This window comes from Zonotrichia leucophrys, chromosome 5, assembly GCF_028769735.1.
Source record: "Zonotrichia leucophrys gambelii isolate GWCS_2022_RI chromosome 5, RI_Zleu_2.0, whole genome shotgun sequence".
NCBI classification, from domain to species: Eukaryota; Metazoa; Chordata; class Aves; order Passeriformes; family Passerellidae; genus Zonotrichia; species Zonotrichia leucophrys.
This window is the reverse complement of record NC_088175.1, coordinates 41,231,481-41,254,511: the sequence shown is the minus strand read 5'-3', so window position 1 is coordinate 41,254,511 and position 23,031 is coordinate 41,231,481. Positions and strand designations below refer to the sequence as shown.

The 23,031-nt window shown below is 42.9% G+C and overlaps 1 protein-coding gene across 11 annotated transcripts in view; it reads right to left on the bottom strand.

Moving 5' to 3' along the window:
• The window catches only part of BRSK2 (BR serine/threonine kinase 2), a 305,642-nt gene that overhangs the window by 12,341 nt on the left and 270,270 nt on the right, over window positions 1-23,031 (bottom strand). For 7 of the 11 annotated variants that reach the window (XM_064714734.1, XM_064714736.1, XM_064714735.1 and 4 more), the window contains 6 exons: window positions 19,185-19,392; window positions 18,016-18,064; window positions 13,197-13,320; window positions 11,107-11,287; window positions 10,373-10,462; window positions 2,015-2,062 (listed from right to left, as the gene is read on the bottom strand). In XM_064714734.1, the coding sequence (XP_064570804.1) occupies window positions 2,015-2,062; window positions 10,373-10,462; window positions 11,107-11,287; window positions 13,197-13,320; window positions 18,016-18,064; window positions 19,185-19,392 (700 nt within the window). The remainder of the gene's footprint in view (window positions 1-2,014; window positions 2,063-10,372; window positions 10,463-11,106; window positions 11,288-13,196; window positions 13,321-18,015; window positions 18,065-19,184; window positions 19,393-23,031) is intronic. The other 4 variants (XM_064714737.1, XM_064714740.1, XM_064714745.1 and 1 more) reach the window with 1 other exon arrangement.

Genomic DNA, 23,031 nt, shown 5'->3' with positions numbered 1-23,031 from the left:
TTTGGCAAGAATGACCTCCTGTGCTCAGTGTCAGAATAGGGAACAAGAGGGTCAAAACCCCCAGAGAATACAGTTTTTCTACACTATTTGTTATTACTAGATGAACATTGTGTTAACATCATGGAGGGTTCTCATCTTCAGAACCACAGAGAAAGGTTTGCCAAAAATAGGCAAATAGGCTAAAAGCTCACATGGTTCCCTTTCACTCCCCTGTCTAAACCATGGGTGAGCTCCAGCAGAAGAAAGCTCCAGCTCCTCACTCCCACAGGAGGGTGGAATTCAGCACAGTGCAGTCACCACTGCTTACACTGTTTGCGAGTTCACCAACAGGAATGTGATTTAAAGGAAGCAGCTCCATTAAACTCCTATAGGCCATCCTATCTCCTCTCTCTCTGGGCTGTAGCTGCCACAAAACAGTTTCCCTGCTGGCCTTCACCTTGTCTTCTGTGTCCCTTGTTGGATTGCTGCTGACACAGTGACAGCTGGAGGGCCTGCATGAACTGTGAGTTCATGAGCAGTGATCTCTCTATCTAGAGAATGCAGGGTGCTGCCTGGTTATCTCCATAGCTCAATTAACTTGCAAGCAATCAGCAGAATCAGCATTTTGTATTTTGTATGATGTGAATGCCAGATTCCAGGCAAGAAATGAAGTCTTGAGGAAGAAGAGGAATTTGCGGTCTGATGACTTCAAGGAGCTAAAGGTTGGAAATTAGTGTTCATAAGATCAGAAAAGTCACCTAAGAAATCAAATGAACTCCTATCTGAGCAAATGAAAAACTCCCACCAGCAAAGCTGCAATTAAGGGAAAGAGATTGCCTGAAACACAGGCCAAATTCTGCCTCAGTCACACATGCATAAACCTAATATTATCTCCATCATGACGACTTCCCTTTATGGTTACAGACTTCAGAACAACTCCAGAACAACTTTCTTCAGTTAATGAAGAGAGAGTGTGCCAGGTGCAGGTCCAGCTGGAGAGCAGAACCAGCTCAGTGAACACTTTCCTACCATCTTGTCATCCCTTTCACAGAGATATCTGAACTCAACCTAGATACCAGGATGGAAATCTAAAGAGAACAGAGTTCTCTCATACAGAATCTTTCTGTACAAGACCTGAACAGTAAGACAAAAACATCTCTCTTAGTATTTAGGCATTTCCACTGTTGTATTTGGACCAGTGAGTAGAGGCACAAGTACTGAAAGAAAGACGACCAGTCCATGTGTGCAGGGAGAGAAGGGAAGGCTAGGGACAAGTTAACCAAAATTCACGTAAGCCCAAGCAAGCTGAGCTGAAAGTTTTGCAGAAAACTTTTTTCTCTTATTCCTAGCAAAATTCCAAATCTTCAGTAGGTTCACTACTCCTTCAGTTAGACACACAACATCCTTCCCCAAGTCCAGAGGGGAGCTATGACAGTTTACTTTAGCCAAGTGTCTGACATAATTTGCTGTGTGTCTTAGGGAGAATTTAGAAGTGTCACACCCCAAGGACATCTGGGGAAGAAGGGGGAGGATGCAAAATGGAGTTAAATAACACAGCATTCCTGTCTCAACAAATAGCAGGAAACCAAGGGAGACAGCAGCTAGCAGGGCAGCATTCAGCTTCACTGCAGAAAAGGGTCTGAAGAGTCATGAACCAACAGCAGCAAGTAAAGAAAAGAGGAAACAAAAATCAGGAAAGAAAATCACTGGCCTGGGTTACAGTGAGAGAGGGTATCTCAAGTGTAACACCACACGTTTGTGCCATGAAGGGGAAAGCTGTGGTGGAGCCTGTGCATCTGTGCATGGATGGGGAGGAACAGAAAAAGGGATATGTGCTTGTGCCCTCCAGGTGAGTGAAAGACATAGAGGGTTGTTACAGGGTGGGGAGTCTCGAAAAGAGCATGGGGGAGCAGGGACAGGGACAGGGACAGGGACAGGGACGGGCAGGAGGTGCAACAGGACAGCACGGCGCATTGTTATGTTGCTCAGCAGGGGCTGGGGAAGGTGGAAAGGCACAAGGGAAGGAAGTTCTTACCACATTTGGAAAGTCTGCCAGTCATCAACTCCATACAGTTAGTGGTGTCTGGATCATAGAGCGGAAAGAGGAGGGAGGGAGGGAAAAACATAAAAAAAGGTTTCCATACCTCTGTGCATAAAGTATTAACTTAGCACATTATTACCTGAAGCAGGAAACATACACACATCTTGGTGTTTACACAACCCAGGCCAAATTCTGCCACCAACTCTATGCCAGTGCAAACCTGGCCCTGTGACTGAGAGTGGAGCTGCTTCAGTACTGCTGCCTCCACTCACCCCTTTATCGTGGCTGGAGGTATTTATGAGATGTGGGAAATACTCTGCCATCACATTAGCAAAATATAAGCCTTGAATGCAGTGTTTCACCTGGCTAGCTTTGCAAATTAGCCTGCAACAGCCAGGAAACGCTCAGCCAGCTCATATATCTACATCAAAAACCTGGAGAGAGGGAAGAAATCTAGCCCTGTGCTATTGCACATGGAGTGAGGCTACTTGTACAGCTCAAAATCATCTTTTAAACCCCAAAGGATAATGTCAAAGTTTCAATCTAACTCTCCCACTTAAATGTAATCTCTTACTGCTCTTGCTTTCAAGGTCAGTATTCACAGGCAATAGCAGCACTTCTGGAAAGGGTGGCAGAATCTGGCCCTAAGACATTACTGTCCACTTTGTTTACAGCTCCCATTGCCACAGACTCTGGGTGCTCCTTATTCAGGTGCAACAAGCAGAAGGAGCTCCACATGTCAGCTTTAAAACAGAAAGGCCCAGCCCAGCTGGACTCTTCCATGTGGAACCTGCTGGCAAGCTAGATCTGCTGCTGTCAGCCAGGATTCCCTTGCATTTGGGATCTAAATCACTCTGTTCCTGGGCATTGCGGAGCACTCACTGCTGAGCAGGTGGCTACCAGTTAAAGCACTCAGATCAGTCTCAGATCTCCCCTTGCCTGGGCTCTTGAGGAACACTTGGGTTTTCAAGAAATAGGTTTCTTGGAAAAATGCACACATGTGCTGAAAATCCCTAATTGCCAGGAAGCTCTAACTACTTCCTATCTGCTATAAAGTCTTCAGGACAGAGGGGAAGATAATTTCTCAGCATTCCTCCCCTTAAATATTGAGAAAAGTAATTTCATTAGAGGAGGAATATGCTAGGGTGAGCTGAACTCATGCTAGAAGAGCATGGATATGCATCTCTTCTGATGCAGCCAGGCTGGTGCTGCACAGGTCATCTGGGAAGCAGGGAGCAGAGAGGGCAGCTGCTTGCTCCAGTGACACTGGTCAGAGCATCTAAGCAGGGGTCACATGCTCTCCATGCCCAAGGCTAAAGGTGGGCTGGCAGAGGTCAGTGGGAGATGATACCCATGGAAGTTCTCTCAGAAAGACACAAGATTGAGAGAAAGAGGAAGAAGGATGGAGGTGAAGGAGAAGAGAACATTCAAGATCTAGAACAACAGAGGTGTCAGACAGGCCAGGAGTTTACCTTTGAAATGCTTTCCCTGGTCTGGCAGCCAAAGAATTCCACATACAATACAATTTCAGTACATTTCTCCCTGACGATGCCTAGCAGGTTTGAGAAGTGCCTACAGCTGCTGATTGAGTCAATTACTAGAAGTCACACTCATGGTCTGTATAATTCTTTTTTCTTTACTAACTTGGAGAACTTTGTTGTCTTGTGCCTCTTAGGGGTTCCTGTCCAGCCCCCTCAGAGTCACTACCCTTTGCTGTAATGCAGAGTGATGCAGATCTACAGTGGTAGACCCCAGAGCATTCACACAACCATTAGCAGAACTTAGAAAGAATACATAAAGAGCAAAGAAAATCTCAAATATGACCAGAAGACTGTTTCTGACTCCCCGCTCCAACACCTGGAATTTTCCCCTCAGGTGTATCCAGACTGACTGGCCACACAGTAACCAGAAATCTGGAAACAAAAATGTAGTATTTGAATAATGTCAGAGCAGGAAAACATTGTGTAAGATCCTCCTGAAATTGGTATTTCGGTTTCATTCCTCATTTTAACAAATTAAAGAGTAATCATGTCTCCTTAAGTTAACACTGCCTTTTTTCTTAAGTCTTTTGCAGTCAGCACAGCTCTCTTTGGTTCTTAAAGCCAGTTGTGTCACAGGTCTACACACATTAGTTGTGTGATTAGAATACAAGCTGACAGACCTACACACAAAAAAGGGATTGTAACAGAGGCTTTTTGACAGCTGAATATCTTGGGCTCTGGAGCCCATTTGGTTCCCCAAAAAAGTAATTTTGTATAATTCTGTAATTTTTTTTGTTATAGAATTAGTTTTGACAGATAAGAAAAATTTTCTGAAATATGAGACCATGGAAAAAAAATCAAACTAACACTAACAAAACTTCTGATTTGTCTTTCTCAAAACTTCTATGCACAATTAGGCTTTGAATTATCCATATTGTCAGGGCTAGTCCCAGGAACTGCACAGGAATTAATTTTTATTCGTAGTGTCTTTCCAACACCTGATCAGATTGTTTTTCCCCAATTCCTCAGGCAGAGCCAGAGCTCATACTGCATCACTTGGAAGACAGTGTAGATGTGTCTTCAGCTTCTCTTTTAGAATATTTACTTTAATACTTCTTTCATTTCCATCCTATTGTAACATCTGCTTTAGTAAATACTCTGTCTGATAAAGTATCCCATTATTTTAAAGCAGAATTTTTATTCTAATTGGAAGTCTCAGGATTCTAGCCAGTCAGCTTCTCCTCATGGATAGTAATCCATAATCCAGTGACTGTGGGATCCAGGTGTTACGAGAAGTGAATAAAGCCAGGGCCCAAAGGCTTTAACTGTCTGAGAAGCACTGATGGGTCATGTAACTGCATTTTTAATGTGTCCTGTTCATTTTACAAATTAAAACATAGTGGCAGTGTCAGCTCTCAATCCTTCTGATGATAAGGCAATTCCTTATTTTATAGGAATTGCTGGGAGTCACTCACATTTTGGATTTGACCAAGAGTCTTTCATAAATGACACCCAGTTCATCTCACTAACAGATGGCAAATGCTTTGGTTGAAGTAAGACCTCCCTTCAAAAGGCCAAACAAGCTCTGAATCCTTTAAAAACTACTAGTGCTCTACAAATTTTTCTTTCCCAATTTTCTTTATTCTTTAATTTCTATCCTACACAGATGTCACAAGGAAGCTGCCTGGTTTGTGATGCTTCTGATATCTCTGAGACCCATCCCAGCCCAGGAAATCTCACCCAAACAGCTGCTCCTCTGAGATCTCCAGATCCAGGGCTGGATCCCAGAAAGCACTGAGCAGCTCCTGCCAGATGCTCACAGCCCCCAGGAAACACCTCCACTAAGGGACATGATGTCAAGGGAGCCACCAGCTCCTCTGGTCCAAGGCAGTTATCATGCAGATTGAAATTCCCCAGTGTTTCTGTGCTTATTTGAAATTCTGTTTTTCTATCAAGACTCTGGAGAGCTTGGACTTTTTTCTACATGCTTTATTTCTGGACTACCAGTTAATTTTAATGAAGGCTGCTCAGTAATAATACTGAAGTTGTTTAGCAAAAACACAGTGTTCTGCCAATCCAACCAGGCATTACAGGGCACTTTTTGTAGGTGGAACTACGACAGCAAAATGAAGTAATTACCCTAGACACTACAAGAATGTAAGACATAAAGGGTCACAGAAGACTGCAGGAAACTTCAGACCTGAATGAACCCCAGAAAAAGCTAACATTCCAAACTGGCATTTGCAGAGTCCTTTTTTTGAATCTGCAGCTGGGAGTTTATCCTGCAAAGCACTTCATTTGCTCCTTACTCCATTTTCCATTTTGGTAAAATCCTTCACACATTTGGAAACTGCAGGTTTCTTACTTCTGGTTTTTTTGATGGCAATTTGCCAGCCTGCAGCTCTTGTGAGCCACAAAATACCTGGAACTCACAGATCAGTGCTCTAGGAAGAATTTGCACTGCCCTGTTTTGAAGCTAGATATGGTCTCTAAACACTTGTTTATGCTGATGACAGGCACTTCTAGCAGTAACAGCGAGATGCTCTGAACTTGGAGATGTCAATAGTTAAAATCTGATATGAAGCCAGTAAATATAATAAAGAAAAAGAAAACCTTTTACAAAGAAGCTTTAAAGGTTATTTCAGTATTGCTGATTGCCCGGTACATGGGAAAAAAAAGGGAAAAAATTCGAATATGTAGCATCCCACACTTGAAAACCAAAGCTCAGAGAAGCTCAGAAAATAGTAGGGAAATAAAAATTGCTACCCTATGAATGATCACAGATGGCTTTTGCATGCCCCTATTCACCAGCTGCTACTATTACTCTTTCATGCAAAGGCATCAGAGAAAAACAGATCATGATTTAATGGAAAGAGTGCTGGGCTGAAACAAAAGAACAAATCTCAGATATCGTCCTCCATGGAGACAGATCTTTTTATCCCAGCAAAGGGCAGTCTGCCCAGGGATTACCTAAGCAGAGATTCTGAGTATAAGGGCCCTGGATGGAGCCATTCATGGACAAGAGACAAGGCTGGCTGCTCTCACAGACAGTGAGACTCTATCCCAAAGGGGCCCTTTCATGGTCTCACTGAGCGTAATGGCTTTTGTGACACCAGTAACAAGCACACATGGACAACTATTCTGGGTCAGATCAAAAGGCCAAAACCATCTGAGAGTCACACTTGATGATCCTTGTGGGTCCCTTTCAGCTCAGAATATTCTGTGATCAGGTGCTCTGTGTCCCTCAGCAGCTCCACAGACACCCAGGAGTGCAAGAGCAGGCTAAGCACACAGAACACTTCTCCTACCACTGCCTCACTCACCACTGAGATTTCCTGGACCTGCTGTAGTTTCTCTGTTTAGCAGTCCCATGAAAATTTCTCTGCAGGGAGTTATCCAACTTCCCTGTGATTAAGAAGTACTCAGGGGAAGATGAGCATCTGTAAGCCCCTCACATTCAGAACCTGCTTCAGCAAGGAGTTCCACCAGTTCTAGATTACATGAAGACATGTTTTTCAATGGCTTTCTTGGTACTTGGCTTCCACTACCTTATGCTGGCCTCTAGTTTCTTTCATCAGGAAGAAAAAATGAACAATCAATCCCTATTTATGTTCTGTGCAAGTTATGAGTCACAGACCTGGTATGGTCTCAGCAGTTACGACACAGAGCTCCTGAAACATTAGGATACAAAGCTGGTATGTTGCACTAAATTTGTCCATCGAGACAGTGGATTTTAGAAGCATTACATTAACTTATGGAATGGATTTAATTTATTTACACTTTCTTTCAGGTAAAGAGGGAATCTATTTTCCTGCTTCAGAGTATGCCAGAAGAAATACGCACAGCCAGTCTTAGAAAGGAAAAATGGAAGTGAATGAGGGGGATATATGGAGGAACGGATATTATAAGGTGCTCAAGTGTGACACAGAAACACATCTGCCTAAATCAGGTACATAACAGGCTCACACACACACAGAGATGCATGGGCAACATGACATCTACAAACACTGTTGTCAGCTGGAGGAATGAAAAAGAGGAAAATGCATTCTGAAGCCCAGGCAGGCCGGCTCAGGGGGTTGGGATGCTGCATAGCAGATCAGAGGGGCAGCAGAGAGAATGACTCTCACTGCCACATGTTCCTTAGGCCTTGCTGTTCTGCTTTACACTGAAATCATTAAATCTTCCCCTTCTGCAGGTCTCCCTTTACATGCATGCACCTTTCACAGATTGTTTTCATCATCCCACCTGTAAGAGCATCAGAACTCTGTAAGGCAGGAGAGACAAGACACATAGGATGTGTCTGTGCACAAGGAGCCAGGAAAAGCTCCAGCGCTGAGCCAGTGCTGCTGGTCAGGGGACAGTCCCATGCTCAGAGCCATGGAGGAAGAGAGTCTAAGCGAGGGTGAGCTCAATCTGTTGCAGCAGTAGACTGAACCTGAACAGGGGCCCAACCTCCATAATCCCTATGTGGTGTTCAGAGCTGGCACTATGGGAGGAGAAGAGAAACAGAGAAGACTGCTTTGCTTCTAGTGAGAAATGCTGATTAATTCAATGACAATTTCTAGGAAGATTTTGCACACATTTCCAACCAGACACCCAGCTAAGCAAGGTGCTGAATGTGAACTTTTCTGTCCTTTATCCTTTTACTTCCCCTTACTCCCTTACTTACTTGGCTGGGTATGTGAACTACTGGGCCACCCTACTTTGATGCAAAGGTAGTCTCTTTTTTGGTAACAAACCCTTTATTTCCCTTCCCTTGCTTTTCTCTCTTTCTTGTATGCTGCTCAAACCTAAAATTTTCAGGTTGACTTCTCTCATTTTCAAGATACTCGCATATTCCTGATCAGGTTAGGTGGTGTGATACAGAACAGTTTGATACCCTGTGTTGTGAGCTGTCTTGCCTGGATAAGTCCCCAGCTAAGGGAATTATTATTTTTAAATTTCAAGAGACCATTAATTTTGGTTTTGCTCCATGTGAAGTTATCAGTTCCAGTCTGACATTATAGGTCAGGCTGGGTTTTCCCTGCTAGAACAATATGCTCTCATGTAGCTTCAGGCAGTAAAAATAATATGATTTCTTCATTCCAGAACCAGAGCAAAACTGTAAGTCAGATACATTTTTCATAGCAGAGTATGCCCATAACATTTCCCTCAGTCTTGGTCAGATGAATGGTTTTTATTCCTGCTATAATATGGTTTTCTTAGGAAGATATCCTGCTTCACATGCAAGTGTGCAAGAGGGTTCAAGTTTTTTCTATAGAGCCTCAGTAGCTAGCACTAATTAGGCTGAAGAAGTTAAGAGAGATCATCAAGTTATTTACTTTATAAATACTTTTTTCCTCGCAAGAAAGTAAGGGTACACCTCATTCCTGAAGAAACAAGGAATATCGAATGTTGTCCATGCATCAGGAGTAATATGAAATATATTTAAAGGATGCTTTCTGATCTCAATCCCCTCAAACCCACTCAGCCCTAGCATTTCCCAGGAGGAATGGCTAGCAGAAAATTCTAGCTGCTTCCTTGAGTTTGATTTAATTTCAAAAGTCCAGACAGCAAAAACCTGAAATCAACCACAGTTATAGTGTCCTTGTTTTTCCTGCTTCTGAACAGAATAACCCATGTCCTGGGCACCATTGTATTCCAGCATGCAGAAGGATCAGGCAGTGCTGGAGGCCAAAAGCAAAGAGGACACTGAACTGAGCATATTTCTCTGTCAGGTACTAGGCAGGCACACTTCTATGTGCAGTTAATTTATCTTTGGATGCTAAAGCCACAGTTAGACCAGAAGGATGTAACCCATATGTGCAACAAGCCGAGGACATCTGGGACTTAATTGGAGGATGCAATGCCAACTTAACTCCCCCACTTTTGTCTTGGCTTGTTCACACAAGGGTCAATAACAGAATTTGGCTCTAAAGCATAGTATTTATTTACTTCCTTTTCATCTCCCGCTCCTTCTGCCTCACTATCTTCTGCTGCAGCCTCTGCTCTCCACCTTGCACCTATTTATTTCCAGTACGTGCACATTCTTTCAGCTTTTCTCTACTTTTCCTTCCTTGATGCATTCCCAATAGCTTATCTGCCTTAAGTTTTCAATTTTCACCTTCTTCTTTGTTCTGTCCTTTTAGAGGATATAAGAGTTACCACAGAGATTTTGTGTGTGTCTGTACAACCACTTCAGTGTTCAGAGTGAACGCCTGCTACATAATGATGGGATGAGGCCAGTTTCAGTATTATCAATTCAGGCTGCCTGCACATCCAGATTGATGTCATTGCACAGGGTCACACATGTAAGGCTTTCTCTACCACCACGAGGAATTGAAATTTACTTTTCAAATAGATAAAACAGAGCTTCTGCAGAACCTTAGTATATAATTTGTGCTACCACAGTATTGAGAATTGGATCACACTCCTGGAAACTATTAGCCACCTTCTGACCACATGTTAATGGCTAAGTTAAAAGTAGCTCTCAAGTTTGTTCGGGGACCCACTGAAGCTGGAGGTTTCTAAAGTACGCCTGAAGGGTTTGAAAATCAAGTATCCTCTAGAGCATGTCCCTACTCTGGGAGTTTCTGGAACTGAAGAAAATCTGGAAGATCTGTTGATGATGCAGCTTTTGATGGAGAAGTGGGCAAATGGCTCTTTGGGCGGGCAGAGGGCAGAAGCTGTTCAACTGGGGAATGCGCTGGGAGCACTGGAGAGGGAATGAGAAACGGAGGAGTGGGGTGGGAGCAGGGAGTTACTGCTCTGTCTGAATGGAGCTCGGTTTTTTTTGCTGTAATCAGAGGGAAGTCTCCCTCAGCCTCCTGCTACGAGAGGCATTTCACCTTCCTGTCCCTGCTGAAGGTGCTGGACGGTAGAAGCCACTTACCTGATAACTGCTGCACTGAAGGCTGGTCATGTGTGCTTAACAACTGTGCCTGAATGGTTTCTACTACCCTCTTAAAGCGACGGCTTGGACCTGCCAGGAGAGAAGAGGCACAAGCAGCTGTGAGAGCAATGGGAGCCAAGCCCACACACAAGGCTGCAGGGAGAGGATCACGAGCATCTTCCCTTCAGTCTTGTCCCCAGAGGTGTCCTGACTGTGTATCTGTCCTTCAGCCAAAGGGGCTATGGTGTGCTGGGCTCAACAGGAAGAGGAATGGTTTTGGGGCTCCTTTTGTAAAGACAGAAAAGGTGAAGGGGTCTGTTTCCTTGTTACAACCCCGGTGGGGGACATGTGGCCACCCAGAAGAAAAGGGTGAGTGCATGTTTCAGTCAGAAGGAAGAAACTATGGCCTCACAGTGCCCAGATGAGACTCTGAGACTTTTGAACACGAAACAGGGAGCCAGTACCATGAGTTACACCAAAACTGGTGTGCAGAACAGCCATTTTAGCACTAATCATGGCAGTGCCAACTTCACCTCTTTGGGAATCTCCTTCCCTCCCTGCATTTCCATCACTACCACCACCATTTTTGTTCCTAATGTCCTCCTTGCCCCTGACTGAATTTTCCTGAGGTTAAGCCAGTTATAATTTTTCCTCTGGCAGAGCAATTTGCAGGCCTCTATTATCAGCAAGGACCAAGGCAGCTGGCACCCATTTTAGAGCTTTGCCATGGTTACCTGATAAGAGTGTGAAAGTGACAGAGTAGATCCCGTTCTCCTTTTGCGCCTCTCCGCCTTCTGTATATGTTATGTCCACCTGGAACTTCACTGGCTTCTGGAAGACAGCAGGACCTCCTGTGGACTTATATTCTGCACGGAAACTTGTCTGTGAGATGACACTGTGACTGAGACTTGGGATCTGAAAGAGGTTGGTAGAAGCAGAAAGTATAACCAGTGCTAAATGGAAAAAAACCTGCAAAATTCTGTTTATAACAACACACACTTCCAGAATGAGTAACATTTTCTAGATTTGCTTCTGGTCTTGAATTTTTAATGCACAGTGTTCTTGTGAAATCAGTAAGAGAACAGGTTGCTGGGCACCACAGAAGAATGCACAGCTGCTTACAGGACTGACCTAAATTTAAGGGTTGAATATTGGTGGAATACCCAACACACTTACGAATTTACACGTTGCTCAATTTCATACAGTCAGTCTTTCTTGTCCTACTCATCCACCATTTTTGAGAAATGCCTTTTGCTGAGCAAAAGGTGATATTAAGGGAGTGGACAGAAAAGTCAGTGGGATATAAAACTGAATATAAAAAACACCTAAGTAGCCTGGTCTGATCTCACAGCTGATCCTGTTTTGAGCAGGAGACCTCCTGAAGGCCTTTCCAAGTTCAGTTGCTTGGTGATTCTGTGATGTCAGATAGACATCAAGACACCTGAAGTGCTTGGGACATCCACAGGGAAAGGATGCCTGCAAATAACTCACCCAAACTTCTGTAAATATGTAAAAGAACTCTGAGAAGCTTTGTGACATCATGCAACATCTGTGTATTTAGAACCACTGTGGAATTTCATAACTTCCTAATTTTCAAGCAGTTACCTTTCACACTTTCCTCCAAAATTTAACAACATACTCATATTCTATTTATTGCTTCATAAAGGACCAGATTAAAAGAAAAATAAATAAATTACTTGGAAATCTGTCTCTAATCTCTAGGAGGAGAAAAATGAAGATGAGCTCTTTGAGAAGCTGACTTTAAGGGATTAATTAGCTGGATATGACAATGCATTTAAGTTTGGATGTTGCTGTAAGAGACAATTCACTGGTTTTGTACACAAGTCCCTACATCACACCTAAGCCACACGTGGGGTACACAGAGGATCACCAGTACAGACAGGAGAACACACCACACAACAATACAAACCCAAAAGCACAGATAAATGCATGAAATTGATAGAGTAAAATGGCTGCTTACAACCAGCCTGGGATGGACACCAGTGTCTGATGCCCACTACTGGAATGCACTTACTCCTTGTGTGCTTGTACAGTAACAAGGGTTACAGATATTTTTTTGAAGAAGTTAATTGCAGAATCACAAAGACTAAAATGGAGTTCAGTATTTTGTGGAAAAAAATCAATATAACAAACTCTATAAGAAATTAAGTTTCCTTCTCTTAATTCTATTGGAAAAAGTCTAATTATGTTGTTGACTACCTTGAATTGAAAAACCTCTTGAAATACCTTTGCTGTCCTGGCTTTTTCATCATGGTACCTCTAGATAATGAGAAAAAGGACTTTCTATAGGAAAAAAAGACAATTTCTCCCTGCTTTCTTCACATCTGCAACAACTGAAACTCTGGACACCAGAAGAAATGACCCTTCTTTCTGCCTTACAGCACTGAAGTGGGGATTTAAAGTAACAAGTGCAGATGTAAGACAGGCCTTTTGTCTGGCTGAAGTGGTGGAGGGCATACCCATCAAAGGGAAACCCAATCTGCTGCTCAGCCAGCGACTGCAAGGCTGATTTGACAAAGCAGCAAATCACTGTCTTGATACTGTGCCAGCAGTGTGCTCCACTGCTGTGGAATTCCAAACTCTGGCAACCTGGAGGCCTTGCCAAGAAGGCTGAAATCTTTTCTCACCTTAGAGAGCATTATCTACAGTTAGTAACTCATACACAGTCCAGTGCAGGCCATGTAAATTAAATCCACAGAGGATGCTTTTGAAGGAGCAGAGCCCCTGTCCAGTAACATGTGGCACATGGAGTCCTGGAATGACCAGTGAGGGATGCCTCCAAGAGGCAGCTGGGGTGACTCACCGAGAGGAAAGCGTGGACTATATCAGCCTTAATGGAGCTTAATGGTTTGTCCTTAATGACCACAAAAATCTGTTCTTCTTTCTCCAAGTTGATGAAGTTACCGAACCAGGATTTTTTGGCAAGCCTGATGTGATGAAAAGAAAGAGATGTTTAGAATATGGAACACTATTTCTTATTTCATACTTGCCCCTAGCTAGGAAAAAAAACATTAAAAAACACATGAAAAAGTTTTGATGACACTCCAGATGTGATGATATTACTACTAATAAGTGGGAAATAGTATCACAGAACATCCAGAATGACATTTCACTTGGTGAAAACTGATGAAATGATAGACCACACAGCCTAGGTCTGGCAGCATGTGTCACCAACAGTGAAAAATCAGGAGCAATGGTAACTCTTCTGACTGAGCCAACATACCAGTGAATACTGCATACATAACATACATATAAATGAGGGGACACATTTCTGGTTTGTCTCCAGGGATGTTTCAATTTCTTGTGACAACATGCAGATCCTGGCGACAAAGATTTAAGTTCCTTCCCACCCAATTTCAACTCCTTTGGTTCCTTCCCACCCAACTGCAACTCCTTTGGAAAGATGCTTTTCTAAAGGTGTCCTGGTACAGTCACAAGCCCTTGCTTCTTGAAGCAAGCTGTAGATTTCACTGGAGCTCCAATCTACCAGTGAGTGAAATGCACAATTATACAAGGCCAGGACAAAGACTGTTCTGTTCATCAGCCCCATTCACGGTGTCTATATAGTGTGTGAACTCTGGCCAGCCTACAAAGGAATGAATTTTCAGTATTAAGAAAGGAGATAACAACACCATGCAAGGCACAGTTCAGGCTTTCCACTGACAGCAGTCCAGATCTTCAGTTTGTTCCATCATCAGGTGGTGGTTTCATCACAAAATGAAATTGCTCTGTTTTTTCACAGTGATCGTATCAGCAAACATTTGACTTTGCTTATTGTTTAACCATTCCAATGCACTTCATTGACATTGGCTTTTAAGTTAAACAGGCTAAAGGAAGAACGCAGGGACATAAATGTTAATGAGAGACACTATCTAGACCTCAAAGTAGCATCTCTGACAGGTGTGGTTTCGAGAGGAGAAAAGAGACTGCCAGCTGTGAGACACAGCCAAAGACTTACTGGACCAAACTAAACGCAGGGAAAACCACACTTAAATCAGCCATGTTCCAGGAAAGAATTCAGCATGAAAATGTCAGAAATTAAAAGACCTGCCACCAAGAGATTGCCTTTTTTACCCCCTCTACAGCATACTTTATAACACCAAATCCAGTTTGCAGTATGGCAAGCAACAGGATGGACATCCATCACTCAGTGGAAGAAGACAATCTCTCCAGACAAGGAGAGCCATCTGCAAAAGGGATTGCTACATACCAGTTTTCCAGCAGAGCAACAAACAGCTGGAGCAGGCTGCAAGTAGCCTCACTTTCTGAGGCAAAGTGAGGCAGAGGCAGAGTAAGGACAGAGGATATGAAGAGAGAGGAGCAAACTAAGAAAATAATTTGAAGCCTAGGCCTTCAGGATAAAGAACAAAGCTTGACCTCAGCAGTGTCTAGCAACTTGCACTCATTCCCCATCTCAGAATGCTCCATGAATCGTGCAGCGGTGGGCCCACTGCCCATTTAATGCACACAGCAGAAAGACCACACCTGGAAGAGGGCTCAGCTGGGCAAATAATGATTTGCTTCATTTACTGCAGGCAACCAAAAATAAGAGTAGAGAAATATTCACTTGCAATTTGGTTAAAACAGTGCCCCCCACTCAATTAAAGTGGGCTGGAAACCTGTCACTCCCTAAAATATTCATAGGCAGCTGTAAATAAGCCAGTGAGCCAGAGATTAGCACAGGGAGCAGTAAAGAGAAAGGGCCTCTCATTTAAATGGTCGTTAAGGAGCCAGGGTTAGAGTGAGGAAGAAAATTACATACTAATTAGCTCATGTGTCTCTCACACACCACAACAACTCTGCAAGCCCCTGGAGAGCTGGGGCAATAGCTCCCTGCATGTAAGGGGTCTGTGCTCATTAGTAAATTAGCACCTGGTTATCCATCTAAAACGGCTGCTTGTCCTGGGCTTGGATGTATCATCATCTGAACCAGGGCTGCTGGATGGACTCCAGGGGCCAAGGGGAAGCATGGGCCTGGAAAAGTGTGCTTATTTAATTGCAGGTCTGCCATCTTAAAATATGGCTTTTCATTTTTGTGTTTTCATTAATGGTTTTGCTGGCCCTTCATTTATAGGTCTCTTAACAAGCACAGGTAACAAGGGCCCAGAACATTGGGAGTTTTTTTCCCTGCTCAACATGGTCTGGAGGCTCCAAAATCCATCTGGGCTCTTTTCCTTGGTGAGGTTATCACCAGTAATAGCAAGTCTGGAAGATTCACTGCTAGCCTGGGCTGTGCTCCAGCTTGTAAATCATTTGAATTCACTAAAATAATTTTGCTGGTGTCACATAAGACAGAATAGATGCCAGTGGCCTCTCCTGTTTCTGTAATGAGCAGAATCAAGACACAGCACACATGCACTGGTTTTTCTTCCCAAAACTGGCAGAACTAGCTGTACTCATACAGCTAGGGAATAGGTCCACTAAGAAGAGGGGACAGTTTTGGAGTAAATTTACACAATAAATTTACTCCACAATAAAGCCTTTTCTCCTCTTAGAGGGCATTAAGTGCTGCTAACTTGGGTTAAAATGCATATGAATCCTCAGCACCCTGAATGACACGTTCTAGCATTTCTCAAGATCAGGATGTAAGCAGAACAAAATGTACTTAAAATGAAGAATCTTCTCCTACCAAGGCAAACTTCTTAAAGGGGCAGTGGGATAGGTGATATGTGGGGGAGGCTGGGTATGTAGATTACACTAAGGAATCCAATCAGGTGTCCATTTGATGAAAAGCAAAGAAAGTAGCATGAAAATAGAGGCTGGTGCTTTATTACTTCACACCAAATTTAACACTCCTATAATGCTGTTCCTTTCCCTACTTTTGGAGTGTCTGACCACGTAGCCTTCTGTGTTCCCTCTCTGTCTCTGAGCACATGGATCAGTAACCTCCAGAGGTTTACCTGCCTGGCATAAATAGCAGCATTTCTACTCAAGCAAATGGAGCTTTGCAGGTTTAAAGCAGCTGGAGCTAAGTCTCTTTAAATGTCATCTCTAACACATTTTCTAGGGCTTTTTCACATGAGAAAGAACAGCATTACCCAGACATGTCAAAGAGTATTACCTCATCATCAAGTTTGTTAAATGAATGGCAGGCACTGCTGCACCAGACAGAGCTAGGACATGTATTTATCACCCAACCATGAGGTCAATACAGCTCTTGATAAGGATATCTTATTTCTTACAGAAAAGAAGAAAATATGGGAAAAAATAAAAAATGTGGAAGTGGGCACTGAGCAACAGACATCTATCATTAATGTATAATCTAGTTCATTATTTTTTATGACTTTTATTATGTTTACTGCAGGGTGCAGCCCAATTGAACTCATTAATTTGGCAATTACACAGAAAAAGAAAAGAGGGCCTTAGGCTTTGACTTGCATCCAAACTGCCTCAAATGATAGGCACTACTTCTCTCCACCAGCTTTTAAAGACTGAGTGGGAAGCAGGGAAGGCAATAAATTAACAGCAAAACTTCCACCAGCATAGATGCAAGGAAGACAAGAAATTTAATTCTAAAGTTTTCTGTTTTAATGGCTTTAAAAACATGTGAGATGAGAGTATTGTATATTTCTGTGATAGTGATGTGCCAATTTTATGGAATTCTCTCATGCCTCTCTATTAGTAAATGCCTGAAAGTTTTGAAAACACAGTATATTCCACTTTCCTTCCTGAATAACTTTACTAATCTCTACTTCTCTCTCTCCTGAAGTGTTTATCCCTCTTTATCTCTCATTCTGCAGCTATACACATAGAATGTCCATCTCACACCAGACAAAAGCCAGGTCTGGGGCAAGTTGTGAAGACAATACCATTGTCACCATTTATAAAACTTTCAGCTCAAAATTCCCATCCAAAACTCATGAATATTTCATACAAGTCTCTTAACAAGAGGCCAAATTGCCTTGGTTGGCAGGCTAAGTCTATGGGCATTGGGTGCACAAACACAAGCTGTGAAAATAAAAAGGAGTAATTTGGCATCTGTTGCATATTAGGAAGTGTTTGGAGCAGCACTCTGGCAGGGACTTCCAAACCTGCCATGCAGTGATGCACATTTGTGCAGTGAAATGGTTGAAATGTACACTGACTTTTAGGAATGAGCCTGGTGAATATGGAACAGCTTCTCCATGTCCCAGTACTGCTGCCTAGAATTAACACTGCATTTACTCTGGCAGCCAAAGATCCCTCTGAATCATCTTAGCAGAGCCTCCTGCGTGCTATCCTGAGGATGCAAACTCTCCTGTACTAAAAGGAAGACTTTTTGGTGCACAGTTAGTGCCAGTATCAGCCGCTGATTAGCCTCCCCAGTCCCAAAGAGTGATTGACTTGACAACCAAATGAATGAAGAGAGAAGAAACATGGTACAAACCCAGCAAACTCAGAAAGCTGTGAGAACATGAGGTGGTTACTGGGAGACTGTTTCATCATCTGTTGGCCCCCCTGCCATTACTGAGGTATAGATTTTATGTAGGGTCCTCATCAAAAGAATCATTTCACATCTCTGTCCCACCCACAGGACAACAGGTTACAAACAGATACTGATCCAGAACATAAATATGTCAGCTTATGACATTTAGGCCAAGAAATGATACTGGTATTTGATGGGAAAAGGGCAAAATACTTACTCTGGGGATGATTCTGGGGTTAAATTAGACATCTCTTCTGGTGTAGGTACTGCTCATGCATGGACAGCCAAAAAGAGGGAGGGAGAAAATAAATATGATTCAGTACACCTTCCATTTTCAGCTTGTACACCAATGAAACAATTCTGCACTTGCTTGCATTTGCCCATTGCCTCTGCAGGCCAATTCTGACATTTAAATGCTGGTCATATGTCTCTAGATCTCTCTAGAACAAGTGCTGCATTTCAAGGCTCACTCTGCCCTTAGGTCATTACGTAATCTTGCACTGGCTTCAGTGCTTTCTGGTCCAGACCCAAACACACTGTGCCAATAACTCTGTTGCCACTGCCTCACAGCCCAGCTGGGCGCAGCTCAGTCACTGCTGCCATTCTCTGCAGCTCTCTGACCACCTCAGTGGCAATGGCAATGACCATCACAGCTCAAAATCCATGGCTGTAATCCTCCTTTCCCATGGGATCACATCCTGGTACCCTGGAAAACCACAGGGTGTTGGGACAGCTGCTGCTGACATCCAAGGATAAGGCATGTGACTTTGTCTGCCCTTTGCTGGCATGCAAAAAAGCCACCTGGAGCCTGAGGAAGAAAATTTTGCACATCTCAACGCTCTAGAGACTTAGAAAACTGAACTAGGCCAGCAGATATGAAACCACTGATTGTATTAAGGAGATTTTTGCACCAATTACCAAAGGAGGCAAAAAAAAGCATTAACCAAGATCAAAAAAGCTGTGCTTCAGAAGGACAGCTTCAGCCTATTGCCTCTGGCTGTCTCTTTTTTTTCAGCATAAGGCTCAGCCTGTGGCTGTGGAGAGGCAGTGGAGCACAGCCACAGGGGAAATGGCTGAGCCCTAGGTTCACTTGCACAGCAAGTGAAGAAACTGAAGACAGATTTTTCTTGCGGTCTAAGAGCCACAACAGGGATAGTAAGAGCTGCGTGGCTGGAGTGTGAAGAGGGCTCAGGAGATGCTGTTACAGCAGGGGCAGTGGCATGACAGAGCCTGCTCACACGTGGGTTAGGGCTTGGCTGATGCTATCACTCTCATTTCCCACAGCAATATTCAGTCCTTGGTACAAGAATTTGCAAAGTCACAAAGAGGTATGAAATTCCTGCTGAATGTCTGCCCAAATCAGAACCACCCTGGGTGAGTACTCACCTTGTAATTTCCGACGATGGAAGCGAGGAGACCCCAGGAAACTATTCTTGATGGAGTTGAGCCGTGTCCTCCAAGGCATTCCTCCAATGCTGGGGCTGGATGGTGGTGTTGGGTTGGGTGTGCCTGCTGGGCTCTCCTTTGGCGTATGAACAGGTGTCCCCTTGGGGGTAGGGAGGGGACTTCCCCTTGGAGAGGGGTGAGGGGTGACCTGTATGATGGGGATAGATTTGGTGCTTGGGTCAGTACTAGAAGGGAGCAATCTAACAGGAGACATAGGGTTGGTCTGCACTTTAGGAACGGCCAGCTGTGGGTTAAAGCCGGCAGCAGGCGAGCGGCCCTGAGCGTTCTGCACAGGGTTGTTCTGGGAAGAGGGGGCGCTGGCATTGCTGGCAGGGAGTGGGTTGGATTTAGTAGACTGGAGTGGTTTTTCAGCCAATTTGCTCTTGGATGGCAAAGTCTGCGTCTTTGGGTTGGGCTGAAGTGCTGGCTTTGGTTGGAGTACATGTCCAGGCCTGGAGGCGTTCCTACAAGCATCAGGGTCCAAGGAGACTTGGGGTCGGGGAGAGAAAGGGAGGTCGGAGGTCTGAGGGGGGATGAAGAACTTTCTGATAGGCTACGAGACAGACGCAGAGTGTCCATGCACATCAAAAACAGTGAAATACGCAAAGAGCGGGCGAGCAGAGAAAGGAAAGTCAGAACAAAATCCATCCGAGTCACAAAGATGCACCATGTCACAAGGACACACAGGAGATGGAGGTGAAGGGGCAGTGGGGGGGAGGGATTTTGCAAAGAAACGAAAACAAACAAACAAAAAACAAAAAAAAGACATGCAGTTAGCTGGGAACACGGCATATTCAACAACAGCAGCAGCGGCAGCAGCAAGAACAACAGTGTCATAACAGGCTTCATCATATTAACCAACCACGTGTCAGCAAAGGAAAACAACAGAAAGAAAAGTACCACAAAGGAAGAAGGAAAAAAAAAGAAAAAAAGGAAAAAAATAAAAAAGGAAAGTAACCAAGAAAAAAAGAAGAGAGAAATGCCATCTCTCTGGGATTGTTCTGATTGCCCTGCAGTGAGAGAAGCACGATGCTGTAGGGAGGTGAGGAAAGGGAAGAACCACTCAAGCCACAAACAAATTGAGATGTGCCAAGAAAGGGACCACCTCTTTCAGCTCCATATGCAAACCCAGTAGAGAGATGAGACTCAGAACAGGTGTGTGATACATACAGAGTGGCAGGGGATACACACAGTTACTGCACACACCAGTCAGAACCTCTTTCCTTCCTCTTTACCCCTGGCTGGGTAATGCACCAGTTGCAGCCACCCATTGCAGAAAGAGGGGGAAAAGGGAGAGCGATGCCACTTGGGCACCCACTCTCCTCCCCTGATCTGGAATGTTAAACTGCTCAGCTTTCACCTGGAAGCTTCAGAGCACACAACACCATAAGAAATATAGGAACTCAGATTGGTGTTTGATTTTTAAACTGTTACAGCAAAAACTTCAGTAAGGTCTGGTAAATTTATTTATCTGGGAAGAGATGACACCTTCCATCAGACTTTATGCTTCTCCTCCAACATCCCTCATTGCATTGAAGGATAGCTTGATAATTGGAATTTCTGTCATAAAGTCTCAGAAATATTTGCCATTAAGTCCCAAGTCTAAGAAGAGGGTGGGGGGAGTCATTGTTTTGTAAGACATAGTTTAAAAAGAAAAAAGACAAGCAAAGTTCATAATCCACGGCTGAGGTATCAAAATGGGATTATGATTTTTTTTCCCAAACAGGAATATTTACACATGTTAAGAGGTATTTTGGGAAACCATTCATACTTTGACAGGAAACAGCAATAGACAGACTTGGAAGGGTAGAAGCCTTTTAAAGGTTATTAGCAAGCTAAAAATCACATTTAAAACAACAACAACAAAAAAAGTCCTTACAAATCATTGCTATTACCACCTTAGATTACAAGTACTGGAATAATTGTAAAAATAGAAATCATTACTCAAGATATTCAGCTTTGGTCTACCCTTTGATTTCTACGAAATATTACCTATGAAAAATTACACCATCACCATTATTATTATCCATACTTGACACCTAAAAAGCCTCAAAAAAGAACTAACCAGACATACCACGTACATGTAAGCTTCCCTCAAATCTCAGTCCCAGGTGAACATACTCACTAGGGACTTCCTTCTTGGGTGTGATGGATTAGCACAATGTTGCCATATTTAAAAACTGTAGAAATGCATTTAAGACTTATGTCTCTAAGCTGTATGCATCAAAGTTTTGAAATTACTTCAAAGAACTTAGGGTTAGGCCACCAAAATTAAAGGAAAATCAGTACATCAAAATATTTGTATTACTATTAAGATTGTAAAGTTAAACTTAAGTCTGCCGTGTTGCTAAATTCTCATTGTCAATGAGGAAGGAAGGGGAAAAGATGAGGAAAGTGTTTAATTTGTGGAAGTCACTATTGGCATCTGACTATTAACTATCTGCAAATGACACCAATGGATAAAACTCAAAGACTATTAACTATTATTATTATTGCAAATGTTTCCTTGCAATTTTTCTATTTTACATGTATGATGGCTTGAGAAGCAGATTTGAAAGAAATAAAGTATGATTCAACTCCCTCTTAAGCCATTAAGAATCTGAAGAGGCACCCTTAATTACCACATTTTTAATAATGAAATGAAGAACAAGATCAGGTCTCGATTTCAGCTGGTGCAATGTGGAACATCATTAGCAAGATCTTGTGAAATTTGGTAACTTTTATTTGCTGCTGAATTCAATTCCTCATAGAACTAAACCTAAGCAGTACAAAAAGTGAAAGGTATATTTGTTTCTTGAAGTATGTTCTCTTTCAATAATCTAAGGTGCTATTAGAAGCATACGTAAGGACATTAAAAAAAATATGATTTTTATTCCAACATTTCCTTTTAAGCCTCAAATATGACCAGCATTAATATCATTATGATCTGCTGAAAATGCCACCTGATTGCTAAATCCCTTTGAAGAATAAGTCATCAACTGCCTATTAAGTAATAATGGTAAGATACAGCGACTATGCGATCTTGTCAAACTTATTCTTTGATGTTGTCCTACTGAGATGTCAGAAATTGATCCCAAGAGATCAATTAATGAAATCAAGATTTAAGTTTGCTTCACTGAATGCTTATTTTGTGCAAAACACTGTTTCCATGCTCTTTTCCAGTACATTTTGCAGTGGCATAAGAGTTCTCAGACCTCTGCATTTCACTAGCAACCAGGAGTCCTGGTGCAGAAAGAAGGAAATGGATTTTCACAGGTCCCTAGGACTTCAAAGACATAGAGGAGACCTCAAGACCACTTATGCTGGTTTCAAACAGGATAACAATTGGCAGGAGCCCAAAACAGGTTTCAGGAAGTAATTCAATCAAGCAAAGTGCTGGAAGCTTTACTAGACTATAAACTTAGAGCTGACAGTGTGTCTTTATTCACAAGAATTACACAGAATCTTAGGGTGGAACTGCGATTTCCAATACTTGGAATACTTATGTTATCTTCATAGAACTGAGACTAGATCTGTGGATGTATCCATAGCTTAAGACATGGACTATATCAATTTCTAGTGGGGGATAGCATCTTCTCATGAAGTCATGGGAAGTATGTAGAAATCCTCCAGAGATTCTGGGCCAGACGTTTAGATAACACGCACTGTCACAGCCCAACAGAGTTTTTGATGGGGTCTAGACTCTTGCTAGGCACTGCAGTCTTAAAGTGACTTAGCTGACCTTTTCAAGCACTAGGAATACTCACTTTTATCCCTAAATAAGTTAACAAGAATTGGCAGGCCTCTG